The sequence below is a fragment of the Oncorhynchus kisutch genome, linkage group LG2 (genome assembly GCF_002021735.2).
Source record: "Oncorhynchus kisutch isolate 150728-3 linkage group LG2, Okis_V2, whole genome shotgun sequence".
In the NCBI taxonomy this organism is placed as follows: Eukaryota; Metazoa; Chordata; class Actinopteri; order Salmoniformes; family Salmonidae; genus Oncorhynchus; species Oncorhynchus kisutch.
In genome coordinates, this window is record NC_034175.2 from 11,653,766 (window position 1) to 11,670,680 (window position 16,915).

General features: G+C 43.2%; 1 protein-coding gene across 1 annotated transcript in view; it reads left to right on the top strand.

Moving 5' to 3' along the window:
• Positions 1–16,915, top strand: part of LOC109901158 (t-SNARE domain-containing protein 1-like) — a 123,170-nt gene that overhangs the window by 63,739 nt on the left and 42,516 nt on the right. Inside the window, exon 10 of the mRNA XM_031787529.1 lies at positions 5,244–5,326. Within this exon, the coding sequence (XP_031643389.1) occupies positions 5,244–5,326 (83 nt within the window). The remainder of the gene's footprint in view (positions 1–5,243; positions 5,327–16,915) is intronic.

A 16,915-nucleotide genomic window follows, 5' to 3' on the forward strand; every position in this document is an offset into this window, starting at 1 on the left:
ACTTGTTTGTTGTTTGGCCTTTAGAGAGAGGGTTTTCTGAGGTGAACACGCAGGAGGAAATCTCTCTTTTCAAATTCAGTGTCCCTTCTCATTTCTCTCACATGCAGAGCACAGGGAAAATAAGGGGAAATAAATAGTGGTGAGTTCTAAGAAGTTAAATGTCAATTGTTGATGAAATTGAATACACTAGTAAAATGCCATTAGAATCTCATTAGATTTATGTCTCTTCAATTTCTGTAGTCGTCCTTCATGTGAGGATATAGGGAGGATATATTTTAGTATGATTATGAGGGTATACATCATGGATATATTGAGACTGTGGATACATTGAGACTATGGATACATTGAGACTGTGGATACATTGAGAGTCTAGATAAATTGAGACTGGTTACATTGAGACTGTGGATACATTGAGACTGTGGATACACTGAGAGTCTAGATACATTGAGTCTGGATACTTTGAGACTGTGGATACATTGAGACTGTGGATACATTTTGACTGTGAATACATTAAGAATGTGGATACTATGAGACTGTGGATACATTGAGACTGTGGATACACTGAGACTGTGGATACATTGAGACTGTGGATACACTGAGACTGTGGATACACTGAGAGTCTAGATACATTGAGTCTGGATACTTTGAGACTGTGGATACATTGAGACTGTGGATACATTATGACTGTGAATACATTAAGAATGTGGATACTATGAGACTGTGGATACATTGAGACTGTGGATACACTGAGACTGTGGATACATTGAGACTGTGGATACACTGAGACTGTGGATACATTGAGACTGTGGATACACTGAGACTGTGGATACATTGAGACTGTGGATACATTGAGACTGTGGATACATTGAGTCTGTGGATACAGAGGGAAGTGGAACATTGATGTGGTGGGAAGGTGCTCGAGTGTGTAAGGATGGACATGATGGCTTTAAGAGATGATGGAGGTGGTACCTGTGAGAGGGTGTTCAGCTCACCAGTGTACAGAGTGAAGGTGCTATGTCCAAGTACCTGAGAGCTGTACTGCTCTACTGCTGTAGTCTTTTTCACATCCATTATGGACCACAGACATAATGTTTCTCTCTCCCATTCAACCTTGAAATAGAATCAGGTAAATTGCCAGTTTTGCTTTTCTGTAGCTGCTGTGCACATGGTGAGGTTTTTATTTTTATGTGTATAATAAAAGCTGGGTCTGAATAAGCTGATGGGGCTTTAGGGGGGAAAGGGGGCTGAGGCATGTGGAGGTGTCCAGGGGAGCAGCGGGGGAGCGGTAGAGGGGTAAATTGAGAAATCAGCAAACCCAGGAAGTTTGGATTAGTGCTTTTTAGAGGGTGTGGAGTTGAAAGTAGCTTCTCTGTGACAAAGCCTCTGCTTCCGTGGGGTGACACACTCAACAAAAACACAGGTCACGCTGTGCCAGAACTGATGGAATCAACAGCAACAAAAGAGACAGAGAGATACAGAGAGAGAGACAGAGAGAGAGATAGAGAGTGAACTTGGGTCATTCAAAGGTAAAATGGTGCACTCATCTATTTTACTGTCTAAGTATTGTGTTAGTCTCATTGTGGTTATAGTACAGCCTGTGTTCAATCTTGTGGTATTTGGGAGGAACCAGAGGAATACAGTGGTTTTCAGATAAAAGGTTATTATGTCTTGATTCAGTGACATTTACTTACATGTCCTTATAATACCCAATACATTGAGAATGTGGTGTTGTCGAAAATGAGTTGTAAACATGTTTGACATGCTTTTCCCTGTTGATGTGATGTTTTTCTACCTAGAAATGTCTTGCATATCAAAGACATAATTAGTGGAGCATGGTGTGAGGGAAGAAAAGGCTTACGGAGGTGTGTGTGTGTGTGTGTGTGTGTGTGTGTGTGTGTGTGTGTGTGTGTGCGGGAGATGGAGTGATACATTTGTGTGTGTGTGTGTGTGTGTGTGTGTGTGTGTGTGTGTGTGTGTGTGTGTGTGTGTGTGTGTGTGTGTGTGTGTGTGTGTGTGTGTGTGTGTGTGTGTGTGCGGGAGATGGAGTGATACATTTGTGTGTGTTTTCTTGTCTCCAAGGTGGCTCAATTGGCTCTTTGTGTTAGCATATTATCTGGGTTATGATTCTTTGTGCAAATAATCAAGCCATGTACTACAGATGTGGGATATTAATTTGAGCCAGTTTGCTACAGCAGGAAAATAACCCTATAGCAAGAGGAAATGTGAATTATTATGGTTATTATAATTGATGGATTTTTTTTTTCCTTAAAGGAAAATCAACGATGAAATTTCCATGTGGAAATTACAAACTTCAGAAGCCTTTTTAAACCTCCAATGCATTACACTTGCAACAGGGTGATCAGATTAAGAATCATCATCTGTATCTGCGTGTCCAATGTTCACATATTGATTGATAGAGTACATGTGAAATGCATCAATATTTAATTTCCTCCAAACTCATTTGATGTGATTGACATGCAAAGAGATGTACACAAGCTATAATGGCCATGGTGACTCTCTCTCTATCTCTCTCTCTCTCTCTCTCTCTCTCACACACACACACACACACACACACATACACTCATATCTATTCACAGTCAGCCATACAGAACCCAATAATATCTTGCACTGCCAACAAGCTTCACGCCAGCGGTCATGGTTGTCCAGTTTGCTGCTCTCTCAACTCCATCCCCTGCTATTGGACATTTTGGCTCTATTCTTTTCACTCCCCTCAGAAGTGAGTCATCCTGCTGACCTCCTCCTTACTCATAGAGAGAGAGAGAGAGGTGAATTTGTGTCCTGCATGCTTGAGGTTGGGCACTGCATTGATGGGCAGTGAACCAAACATTTGTTTATAATAGGGAAAATAATTGGATTTAGGTTTGAATTAGTTCTCACTGGCTACAGTAACTATAGTTACTATGGTGTGCATTGAAATAAGACAAGTCATTTGGATTATTCAAATACTAATAATTGGTTGACATCGTCATGAAATGTATGACGGAGGATGACTTTTGAAAGCTCCGTTCTCAGTTTATTCTCAAGCCGTCACTGTGGTGACAGCCAATGAGGAAGTAATTAAACATAGATATTCAATTAGAATGTTGTGCACCATCAAAACTCAATATGCTACATCTTCGATCAAACGTGACGCTATTTACAGTGTGGTGACAGAGAATATGTGTGCATCCTTTTCCAGTTTATTAATGATCTTGTGCAAGTGATTATGTAAATAAGGAGAGAAATCCAGCTGAGTTGGTCTATCCATAAACACAGTTGTGCGTTATTCTAAGATTTCGAAGCTTTACGACCATGGAGAGTGCACTCAAGGAAGTTGATCGTGACATCATACGAGCAGCTCAATCGGAGCGATGAGATATTATGAGGGCTTATCAAATAGAACATTTTCTTTCTCTCTCTCTTTCCCTCCACTTCCACCTTCCTCCCTCTGTCACTGTATGTGTTTACAACAGCAGGTGATGCACTTTCTGAGTAAGATCAAACCTTTCAAGGCTACCAATGTGTGTGCAAAGGAACGGTGTGTACCCAGTTCACCCATTCAAAGTGTGAATGTGTCATACAAGCACAATCACACAGAAAACAGCATGCACGCACGCACGCACACACACACAGCTCAGTCGACACAGGCCAAAGACACAAGGACCAGCGAATGGAGAGACAGGAAATGAGCAGAAAATACCCCACATTGAGCCTCTCTAGGAAATTAAATAGAAGTGTAACTGTACATGTTAAAGAGGATGTGGAATATTTTTTCACATTGCTCACATAATGGCACCACAACACAAATACTGTATGCTATGGTGTAGGGGTGTGAACATTTAAACGAAATTGGGATCCTTAACATGAAGAAATATCACTAACCGTATAGATGCAGAAAGTAAACAGCATAGTGGGTCAATTTCCATAACAACTAAGTGTTGAATTGCGAGGCTCAACTTCTCTGCTGTTTTGGTCCACTTGCAACCACGCTGTGAACAGTGTGAAGTGAACCCGTGCACATGCGTAGATGCCGTGTGTGACTGTGTGAGAGCCAAGTGTTGTATCTCGCTCATCTCAATATCTTATCCTATTCATTCTTGCAAGCCAAGATATTGTGAGATACAGCATTCCGTTGTGAGATACAGCTTTTGATTGCCGATAGATAGGCCTAGTGCACGGTTCTGACTCTGTCTGCCTGATGGCCGACCAACCTATACTGTGTCCCTCCCCTCTCTCTCCATCCCTCGCTAGCTCACTATTAAAGATGCAAGTGTGGGCCCTCCCGGGTGGCCCAGGGGTCTTAGGCACTGCATCGCAGTGCTAGCTGTGCCACAAGAGATTCTGGGTTCGAGCCCAGCTACGGGTCCGGCTACGACCAGGAGGCCCATGGGGCTGCGCACAATTGGCCCAACGTCGTCCGGGTTAGGGAGGGGTTGGCCGGCAGGGATATCATTGTCTCATTGCGCACTAGCGACTCCTGTGGCGGGCCGGGAGCAGTGCACACTGACCAGGTCGCCAGGTGTACGGTGTTTCCTCCGACACATTGGTATGGCTGGCTTCCGGGTTAAATGTGCATTGGGTTGTGTTTCGGAGGACGCATGGCTCTCGACCTTCGCCTCTCCCAAGTCCGTACGGGAGTTGCAGTAATGAGACAAGACTGTAACTACTAACAATTGGATACCACGTAATTGGGGAGAAAAAAGTGAAATAAAACAATTTTTTTAAATGTTTTTCTTTTTTAAAGATGCAAGTGTTCTCGGAAGTACGGCAACTAATCTCCTCCATTCCAAAAATACTGAATCTTAGGAGTCAATTCTTTTCAGAACCTAATCTTGAAATGGGAGTCAACACAACCCTGCCAAGCCGCAGAGCTTCTTGACACACTGCTCGTTTAACCCGGAAGCCAGCCACACCAATGTGTCAGACACCGTACAACTGGCAACCGAAGTCAGCGTGCACGCACACGGTCCGCCATAAGGAGTCACTAGACCGCGATGGTACAAGACATCCCGGCCAGCCAAACCCTCCCCTAACCCGGACGATGCTGGGCCAATTGTACACCGCCTCATGGGACTCCCGGTCGAAGCCATAGAAGCTATAGAATGAAAGAGTACCCGGTGTGCTTCAACCTGGTAAGAAAAGGTCCTAAACTGGGGGACATGTTGTACTGTGTTGCTATATAATATATCTATGTTGCTATAAAGTATAATCATTATGTTTACCATGCTTTCATGTCTCTTCAGATAGCATTGAGGACTACATTCAGACCACCACATCCAACGTGGAGTCAGCCAATCAGGAGCTAGCAAAGGCCAGCCATCACCAGGTGCAGTAGTGTCCTCGTTTCATTGTGCAGGTTGTAGTGGAAATTTCCTGTATTTACCTAATCATGAGAGCAAACCACACACAAGTCAGAGTTATCATAAAGTCCATCTTTATTTATATGAGCTCCATCACAACCCTGTGACTCTCAGATCAATTCAGTGTCTATCGATGAATTCTCTGAGAGTCCTTACACATTGCAACTGAGATCCTTTATAGCAAAGACACACATAGCCAGACAGCATTGGCTATAAATTATCATTCAGCTTTGTCTCCTAAACTATGTTCTTATCTCGCTCTCAGGACCATAAAACAAAACCTATCAACAGGCATATATCAAATACACCCCTCCTTGACAAGATCACAGAGACACAGTGACTGGCACACAGACATTGTGGAGCCAAGAGATAATTGGTTTAAAAGATATGTTTACATATGAAGACAATCTTGACCCCTCCCCTCTCTGCAGCCCAAGTAACTTACCCAATGACAGAGAACAGATAACTGCAACCGGCCAACATTTTTATCCAAAAATAGACATTCTGATGAGAAGTAACTCACAAGCATATAATGAAAATAAAACATCTTATCTATGTTACCCAACTAATTCTGATTATTCCCCCACAAGGTTCAGTGATGTGTGTGTGCGTGTGTGTGCATATGTGTGTGTGTGTCTGTGTATGTACTTGCAGGTGGGTGTGCGGGCAGGCGTTTATGTCAACTAAATGCAGTTCCTGTATATTGTCATGTCTGTGTATTACTGGTACTGACATTACATTTTAATAGAGATTTTCAGGTGTCATGCTGATACAGAATCAGTAGGACAAACATGATTTCAAATAACAGAGTTTGCTATTTCATTACTACTTTATTGCGTTCATTACGATGCTGTGGGAAATAACAATAAAGATCACATTTTCATGTCATATTTGATTAGCTTTTGCCGTTAGCTAAATTAATTGGATTGATTGAAACAGTAAAACGGTAGCCTGGAGTCTAATAGGAAAATCAAACAGATATACCAACACTGAACTCCAATTCCAAAAACAACTGTTTCTTCCACCAAGATAATGATTATGAGGTTTCAATTTCATTGTACAACTTTATTGACTAAGAACAGAAATACATTAGTAATGTGCATCAGACGGTAGACTGCAATTAAGTATTAATTTGTTATAATTTCTTTCTGATTTCTTTTGAGTCACTCTCAATTCACAAAATGCCCAAGGTCATTTTCTTTCATAGCGGTTTTATGTCAGACTTTTCCCCCTTGTCATCCTTGCTTGGATTATAACACAGTAGGGCTAAGAAGTCAGTGTTGGTAGCATAGGCCTGTAGCCCTCTGGCTATCCTAAATTATATATTGACAAAAGTGTTTTTGGGTTCATTAAAAGGTCACCTTTTCTGTTGCTAGTAGTAGATAGCTTCTATCCAACACAGTGAGGTTTTATGACCCTGATACTGTTTGCAAACAAACACACACGTCATTTAGCAATTTACAGTTCATTCATCTTAAGATAGCTAGGTAGGGCAACCCCATATACTGTATCAGTCATAGTAAGTACATTTTTCCTCAATAAAGTAGCTATCAGCAATGGCAGTGTTAGTAGGGGGGTACATGGGAGAACTTGGGAATGTTGAACACCAGGCAGGCTGCTGTGTTCTGGATAAGTTGCAGGGGTTTGATGGCACAAGCGGGGAGCCCAGTCAACGGCAAGTTGCAATAGTCCTGATGGGAGATGACAAGTGCCTTGATTAGGACCTACGCCACTACCTGTGTGATGTAGGGTCGTACTCTACGGATATAGTAGAACTGAGCCCTGGGGGACACCAGTAGTGAGAGCACATTGTGCAGACACAGGTCCTCTCCGCGTCACTTGGTAGGAGCGGCCTGCCAGGTCGCATGCAATCCAAGAGTGCGCAAAGCCTGAAAATCCCAGCCCTGAGAGGGTGGAGAGGAGGATATGATGGTTCATCATCTCAAAGGCAGCGGATGGATCTAGGAGGATTAGAAGAGAGGAGAGAGAGTCAGCTTTGGCAGTGTGGAGAGCCTCTATGACACAGAGAAGAGCAGTGTGAGTGACCCGTCGTGAAGCCTGGTTCGTGTCAAGAAAATAGTTTGAGAGAGCTAGCGAGAGAGTTGGTCAGAGATAGCACGCTCAAGTGTTTTGGAAAGAAAATAAATAAGGGATACCGGACTGTAGTTTTTGACGTCAGAGGGATCGAGTGTTTGTTTCCAGAGAAGGGGAGCGACTCTGGCCATATTGAAGTCAAAGGTGACACAGCCAGTGGTAAGGAAAGAGTTTGAGGGAAGTGAGGAATGGGAGAAGGTCTCCAGAGAGTGTCTGGAGAAGGGAGGAGGAAAAGGGGTTGAGCAGGCAGGATATAATCTGGAGAAAGAGGTCAAGGTTTAGGGTAGTTTTGTGTGAGTGGGACAAGTGTACTAAATAGACTGAATGTCTTCACCCTTTTTTCAAAGTGGTTGACAAAGTCGTTCGCAGAGAGGGAGGGGGAGGGGGTGGAGGATAAAGGTGGGAGGAGAAGGTTGAAAATAATTTCCTAGAGGTAGAGGCAGAAGCTTGAAATTGAGAGTGATAGAAAGTGGCTTTAGCAGCGGATACAGGGGAAGAGAAGGTAGAGAGGATGGAGTGAAAGGATAATAAGTCCTCCGGAAGTTTAGTTTTCCTCCTTTTTTGATCAGATGCCCGCAGCCCTGTTCTGTAAGCTCGCAGTGAGTCATTCAGCCACGGAGCAGGAGGGGAGGGCCGAGCTGGCAGGGAGGAAAGGAGACGGTGAGAGTCATAGGATGTGTAAAGCGAGGAGAGTAGGGTCATAGAGGCAGAATCAGGAGACAGGAGGGAGAAGGATTTAGCAGAAGGGAGAGATGATAGGATAGAAGAAGAGAAAGTAGAGAAGGTTTCCCCAACCGGTGGCCTACGGGCCAAATCAGGACCACCAGCAATATTATTTGACCCAACAAATTAATTATTAATATTATTTTGGGAGGGGAGGTCAAAAGAGGAAAGGAGGGGAAAGAAAGAGGTTGAAAGAAATGAATCGAAGGCAGACGTCGGGAGCTTGAAGTCGCCCAGTGGACTGAGTGGTGATCCACCATCAGGAAATGAACTTATCAAGATGTCAAGCTCATTGAGGAGCTCTCTAAGGGCACCTGGTGGGCAATAGATGACAACAATGTTAAGCTTGAGATGACAAGTGACAGTGACAGCATGGAATTCAAATTAGGAGATGGACAGGTGAGTGAGGGAGAAAATAGAAAATCTCCACCTAGAAGAAATGAGTAGCCCCTGTGCCACCCGCGATGAAATGACATGCCCAAATCTAACTGCATGTAGCTCAGACATTGAAGCAATGATACACATATTCTTGATATCATTTGAAAGGAAACACTTTGAATTTTGTGAAAATGTGAAATAAATGTAGGAGAATATAACACATTAGATCTGGTCTAAAAGAAAATACAAAGAAAAAGAAAAATAAACATATATTTTCTACCATCATCTTTGAAGTGCAAGGGAAAGGCCATAATGTATTATTCCAGCCCAGGTGCAATTTCGATTTTGGCCCCTAGATGGCAGACGTGTATGTACAAAGTTTTAGACTGATCCAATGAACCATTGTATTTCTTATCAAAATGTTGTATCAAGTTCATAACTGTGCACTCTCCTCAAACAATAGCATGGTATTCTTTCACTGTAATAGCTACTGTAAATCGGACAGTGCAGTTAGATGAACAATATTTTAATCTTTCTGCCAATATCAGATATGTCTATGTCCTGGGAAATGTTCTTGTTACTTACAACCTCATGCTAATCACCTTAACCTACGTTAGCTCAACCGTCCAGTGGGGGACCCACCGATCCTGAATTAAAGTAGATGGCCTTAGCTATCAAAAAGACAGCAACATATTAAGACAAAAAGTCTAATTATAACTCCTGGAGATAGCAGGAGTCCTCTATCTACAGATTGAAGCAAATACAGTACACACACATTCATACAGGCACACAAGCATAAACACACACACATTTGAGCTGATGTACTGTATCATACTTTTCAGTTTACTGTACTTTATTTTATATCTATGGTATGAATATCACTGTCCTACTTAGTGATTTGTTGTCAACAGCAGCCGAACCCTCTTCCTATATCTTTATCTCTCTAATGGCTTTTGTTTGACTTTTTCCTCTCCCTCATATCTACTACCGTACACACACATAGATTACCAACATGCAATGTCAGGGATTTATCTGCTTGTTTCAGAGAGGTGCTTTTTTACATGTATTTTACACAGTTACTCTTCCTGCATAACTTACACAGTTACTCTTCCTGAATAACTTTCACAGTTACTCTTCCTGCATAACTTACACAGTTACTCTTCCTGAATAACTTACACAGTTACTCTTCCTGACTGACTTACACAGTTACTCTTCCTGAATAACCTACACAGTTACTCTTCCTGCATAACTTACACAGTTACTCTTCCTGAATAACTTACACAGTTACTCTTCCTGAATAACCTACACAGTTACTCTTCCTGCATAACTTACACAGTTACTCTTCCTGACTAACTTACACAGTTACTCTTCCTGAATAACTTTCACAGTTACTCTTCCTGCATAACTTACACAGTTACTCTTCCTGAATAACTTACAGTTACTCTTCCTGAATAACCTACACAGTTACTCTTCCTGCATAACTTACACAGTTACTCTTCCTGACTAACTTACACAGTTACTCTTCCTGAATAACTTTCACAGTTACTCTTCCTGCATAACTTACACAGTTACTCTTCCTGAATAACTTACACAGTTACTCTTCCTGACTAACTTACACAGTTACTCTTCCTGACTAACTTACACAGTTACTCTTCCTGAATAACCTACACAGTTACTCTACCTGAATAACTTACACAGTTACTCTTCCTGAATAACTTACACAGTTACTCTTCCTGAATAACCTACACAGTTACTCTACCTGAATAACTTACACAGTTACTCTTCCTGAATAACTTACACAGTTACTCTTCCTGAATAACTTACACAGTTAGTCTTATATGGGTAGTTTATCTAAAGTCTAATAGAATTTTGCTCATGTACACCATAAGAAATACCCCACTGTTGAAAAAAAGTTTAATATTACTGTAATATATCCTAAAAGCCAATTCACAGATCTACACTGGCATTTAGATTTTTCTGTTGGATTACTCAAGTATATAGACACCATATTACTTTCCCCCCAAAGTTTTGTGAGAGTTGCTCCCCTTCCTACAGCCTTCTTTTTCCTCTGTTTCATGCTGTTCTATGCTGCTCTACAAGTGAACGAGTGAGTGAGCAAATGAGCGAGTGCACACAGCTTTCCCATTAATTGTCATTTGATTATCTCAAGGAGAGCTGAGCCGTGACCAAGCTCACGCAGAGCAATTTAGCTCTCTGCCAATCCACACGGCTGTTTCTAGTCTAGAGGAAGAGAGAGGGGAGAAGAAGAGAGAGACACCGTGCAAGGGGAGATATAAAGAGTGGTAGGAAGGAAAAGAGATTGAAGGAGAGAAACAAGAGAGAAAGAGAGAGACTGTTGAGGAGGAGGGAGAGATACAGAGAGTGGGAGAGCGAATGAGAGAGAAGATGAGAAGGAGAGCAAGAGAGAGACTTGAGGAGAAGGGAAGGATACAGAGAGCGAAAAAGAGAGAGAGTGAGAGAAATATAGAGAGACACACACAGAGACATACAAATGGCAGAAAGGCAAGGGCACAGTTCCATGAACTCAGTCAAACAGCTCTTTAATGCTGGTGCACATGCACCATTGAACATCAGCACCAATGGTCAATTAATAGGGGATGACATTTTCGTCCGTGGCCCACCATGTCAGACGGCTTTACGCTGAAAATAAATTAAATCTATAATCCATTAGCCTCAGGCAGATTACTCCTCTCACATGAAGATTCCTCAAGTTACAACACTGATGTTGTCAGCCCCATCCATGTCCAACAGACCGAGATGAACTGTGATTGTTCATTACTATGTAACGATACTATTATATTATACAGCCTCCATGTCGCTAGTGAAACATAGCTGTTTTATTATGTGTTGAATAATGGTTTAATATAGACTTCATTTAAGACACACTTCTGTTAGTGTTGCATTTCATTTCAAATGTCTGTCGGCTATTAGATTAAGTTGATTATGGGGAATGTGTTTGTAATGATTTACAAATTAGCAAACTCAATATGCACAATGATTCATTGAAAGGCAATGACTCACTTGATTGTTGGTTACCATAATTACATCATAGGACGTCACAGTCTCTGTTTGTAAACCGTCAGCCGCCTTTGTGGAAATGTATCTCCTCTTGTGATCAATAAGACATATTTCCACTATCATGCTAACTCAGATGGTTTGTTTTTGGAGCTCCTGGTGTTATCGTATTGCTGGAGACAGGGAGGGAAGGAAGGAGGAAGGGAAGGGAAGGCGGGAGAGAGAGCGAGAGAGAGAGAAATGCCGACTATATAATGCCTGACAGATAGAAGACAGAGAAACACAGAAAACAGGCAGGGGCACAGTAGGGTTGAGCGGTATCCAGATGTTCATATTGTCACACCATCATTCTCTCACCCCGGGATTTACAGCATTACCGGTTTAGTACACAAGGGGGCACCAAAAGCCCATTGGGTGTCACCAGAATGCTAACAAAATTAGCACAAGTAATAGTGCATTTTCATGGAAGCTGGAAGTAGTGCAAACGATAATAAACTAATTGCATCAACAGGCAATCCAGATCATAAAGTTATACATATATAGGTAGGAGCTACTGAATGTCATGTTTGGGGAGTTGGACCTTTACAAGCGAATGTGAACGAGAGACATTGTGTAAATGAACAAAGTTTTGATGCATGCTGTACTGGCTCTCCAGTGTGGAGTCTGAAGTGGCTCGGGCAATGGGCCTGCCTGCTCTGCTTGGAGAAGAGGGGTAGGAGCAGACTGATGGGCCAAGAACAGAGAGTAGAAAAAACACAAGGAAATAAAGATAGAAGTAGCAGCTGTACAAATAACTCATCCAAAGGGCTTTGACTTCTCAAACATGGCAGAAAGCTATCATTATGTGATGCCCCATCAACTTGTGAATTCAGCCACTTACTTAGCAAGTTAAACTAGGGGTTGTGTTAATGCATATTCACGCAGGAAAAACATATAAACTTGTGACAAATATCTTGCTTTGTTTTCTATACACAGATCTAAAATGCTTTTTATTGTAATTTCTGCTCGGTATCAGAATAATTTTGTGCTTCAGTTGTACTTCTAAACTCCGATGAGAATTCACGAACAGGCATTCTATCAGCAGACAGCGCTCTAAATGATGTGTCGCTACTTTTCTCTGGTACTTTCCTCAGTGTAGCCAGCCTATTTTTCCAGTAAAATGCTAAATTAACTTGAAGCAAAATATTAGAAAATGTAGCTGGCTACATTATTTCTATGATCAAATCAAATCCAATGGTATTAGTCACATGTGCCGAATACAACAGGTGTAGACCTTACAGTGAAATGCTTACTTACGAGCCCCTAACCAACAGTGCAGTTAAAAAAAAAACTGATAAGAATAAGAGATAAAAGTAACAAGTAATTAAAGAGCAGCAGTAAAAAATAACAATATATACAGGGGGGTGCAGGTACAGAGTCAATGTGAGGAGGCACCAGTTAGTTGAGGTAGTATGTATGTGCAGGTAGAGTTAATTAAAGTGACTATGCTTACATGACAACAGAGAGTGGCAGTGGTGTAGAGAGGGGAGAGGGGGGGGCAATACAAATAGTCTGGGTAGCCATTTGACTAGATGTTCAGGAGTCTTATAGCTTGGGGGTATAAGCTGTTTAGAAGCCTCTTTCTTGGACCTAGACTTTGCGCTCCGGTACCCGCTTGCCATGCGATAGCAGAGAGAACAGTCTATGACTAGGGTGGCTGGAGCCTTTGACAATTTTTAGGGCCTTCTTCTGACACCACCCGGTATAGAGGTCCTGGATGGCAGGAAGCTTGGCCCCAGTGATGTACTGGGTTGTTCACACTACCCTCTGTAGGCAGAGGTCTGCTCTCGATGGTGCAGCTGTAGAACCGTTTGAGGATCTGTGGACCCATGCCAAATCTTTTCAGTCTCCAGCTTCATGACTGTCATGGTGTGCTTGGATAGGCCTAAACATTAGAACTATGATGGACATGCATTGTTTTTGCTTTTTCATTGTAAGCTCATTTAGTTGTGTGGCTGCCAGCCAAATAGTGTTGCACTTCTGTTGTCATCTGATGAAAATGAAGCTGTATTATGCCAAATGTGTTACACAAATGTATTTTCTGTGAAGGAAAACTATAGTTGCACACCCCTGATCACTCTATTGAAGTAAAAAAAAACACAGTTGACTTTCAATATAAAATGTGACCCCTGTCAATACACAGCTGGACTCACCTACTACCGCTTTCTCCTATTGTGCTATTTACAAACAAACATATGACTGGCTGAACTGTGCTGGAGAACTAAGTAAGCTTCATAATGTAAAATAATGTGACAGGTGCAGTAAGAAAGCGATGTGCTTTATCTCCTAAAACATTGCACACGGTGACTGCACACTGTGGCTATTTACAAATACTCCAGTATACAGAATAAACAGGAGGCTGAATCAATTTGGCTTGGCTCAAGCAACGGCCTTTTCACCCCGCTACCATCTAGAAGGCGGAGACAGCACAAGTGCATCAAAGCTGGGACCAAGAGACTGAAAAAACGCTTCTAGCCGGCCTCCAACCAGTCCTCTGCCCTGAACATTAGTCACTGTCACTACCACTCGGTACTCTACCCTGCACCTTACAGACTGCTGCCCTATGTACATAGTCAATGAACACTGGTCACTTTAACCATGTTTACAATGTGTTTAACCCACTTCATATGTATACTGCATTCTAGTCAAGGCTCATCCTATATAACTACTACTGTACACACCTTTTCTTTTCATATACTGTCCATAATGTCTATACACACCATCATATACAGGACATATACACTGAGTGTACAAAACATTGACATAGACTGACCGGGTGAATCCAGGTGAGTATGATCCCTTATTGATGTCACTTATTAAATCCACTTCAATCAGTTTAGATGAAGGGGAGGAGACAGGTAAAAGAAGGATTGCTAAGCCTTGAGACATTTGGGACTTGGATTGTGTATGTGTACCATTCAGAGAGGGAATTTAAGGGCCTTTGAATGGAGTATGGTAGTATGTGCCAGGCACACTGGTTTGACTGTGTCAAGAACTGCAATGCTGCTGGGTTTTTCACGCTCAATAGTTTCATCAATAGTGCACAACTGTGGGAAGCATTGGAGTCAACATGGGCCAGCATCCCCGTGGAACACTATCGAACACCTTGTAGAGTCCATGCCCCGACGAATTGAGGCTGTTTTGAGGGCAAAAGGGGGTGCAACTCAATGTTAGGAAGGTGTTCCTAATGTTTTGTACACTCAGTGTATGTTTATATTCCGCACTCTGACACTGCTTGTTCTAATATTTCTATATTTATTAATACATTTTTATTTTGTGGATTTGCTTGTATCATTCTTACATATTACTGCACTTTTGGAGATAGGAACATAAGCATTTCGCTACACCTGCGAGAACATAATATGTGTACGCGACCAATACAATTTGATTTGATTACAAGGTCAATACACACTAAAAGATCCACAGATGAAATATCTCTGGGCAGACAGACTGTCAACAGACTTATCTATTGATGCTTTTAGTCTAGAGCAGGAAAGAAGGTGTAGCAGGTCTGTCCTTTATATAGTTCTTTGACAATAACAATTTCCCCAGAAGGTCAGTTCTCCACTTGAACAACAATTCAACATCCTCCCCGTCTCTATACATCCGTGAAATGTTCAGAACTGGAGTTGAAAACAAAATTCTACTTGGTGCTTTAGAACATGACATTATTTTCATTATATGATTCTGACTAGGGAAAACATTCTCTATACATATTCATGTAACGTACATCCGATGTGTTTGTTAAAATAAGCCCATTTCATAGACACAGATACATGAGAAACATAGACACAGATATATGAGAAACAGCCAGAATACCAGAGTGCAGCTGGGCTAAAGTTAGTGTTGCTGTCTGAGGCGATGCAGGGACCGAGACAGGGACAGGGAGAGGATTGTGGTGCTGTCTGAGACGATGCAGGGACCGAGATAGGGAGATGGAGAGGGAGAGGATTGTGGTGCTGTCTGATATGATACAAGGACCGAGACAGGGACAGGGAGAGGGAGAGGATTGTGGTGCTGTCTGAGGCGATGCAGGGACAGGGAGAAAGTTGTGGTGCTGTCTGAGATGATGCAGGGACCAAGGCAGGGACAGGGAGAGGGAGAGGATTCTGGTGCTGTCTGATGCAATGCAGGGACAGGGACCGGGATGGGGACAGGGACAGTGAGAGGTTTTTGGTGCTGTCTGAGGCAATGCAGGTACAGGGACAGGGAGAGGTTTGTGGTGCTGTCTGAGGCAATGCAGGTACAGGGACAGGGAGAGGTTTGTGGTGCTGTCTGAGGCGATGCAGGTACAGGGACAGGGAGAGGTTTGTGTTGCTGTCTGAGGCGATGCAGGGACAGGGACTGGGAAAGGTTTGTGGTGCTGTCTGAGGAGATGCAGGGACAGGGACTGGGAGAGATTTGTGGTGCTGTCTGAGGCGATGCAGGGACAGGGACAGGGACAGGTTTGTGGTGCTGTCTGAGGCGATGCAGGGAGAGAGATAGGAACTGGGACCGGGACAGGGACAGGGAGAGGTTTGTGGTGCTGTTTGAGGTGATGCAGGGAGAGGAATGGGAATGGGGACCGGGACAGGGACAGGGACAGGGAGAGGTTTGTGGTGCAGTCTGAGGCGATGCAGGAAAAGGGATGGGTACGGGGACAGGCAGGGGTTTGTGGTGCAGTCTGAGGCGATGCAGGAACAGGGATGGGTACGGGGACAGGCAGGGGTTTGTGGTGCAGTCTGAGGCGATGCAGGAACAGGGATGGGTACGGGGACAGGCAGGGGTTTGTGGTGCAGTCTGAGGCGATGTAGGAACAGGGATGGGTACGGGGACAGGCAGGGGTTTGTGGTGCAGTCTGAGGCGATGCAGGAACAGGGATGGGGACAGGGACCAGCAGGGGTTTGTGGTGCAGTCTGAGGCGATGCAGGAACAGGGATGGGTACGTGGACAGGCAGGGGTTTGTGGTGCAGTCTGAGGCGATGCAGGAACAGGGATGGGTACGGGGACAGGCAGGGGTTTGTGGTGCAGTCTGAGGCGATGCAGTAACAGGGATGGGTACGGGGACAGGCAGGGGTTTGTGGTGCAGTCTGAGGCGATGCAGGAACAGGGATGGGGACAGGGACCAGCAGGGGTTTGTGGTGACAGGGAGGTTGTCACAGTAGCAGGTCCACTGAGGGTCCCAGGACTGGCCGTGACTGTTTGTTTGCTGCTCATTTTATATATCATTATCAGGGTTGACTGGGAATTTGATGTACATTTCACATAATCCCATTACAAATGAGGCAGCTAGTTTTACTCTACCT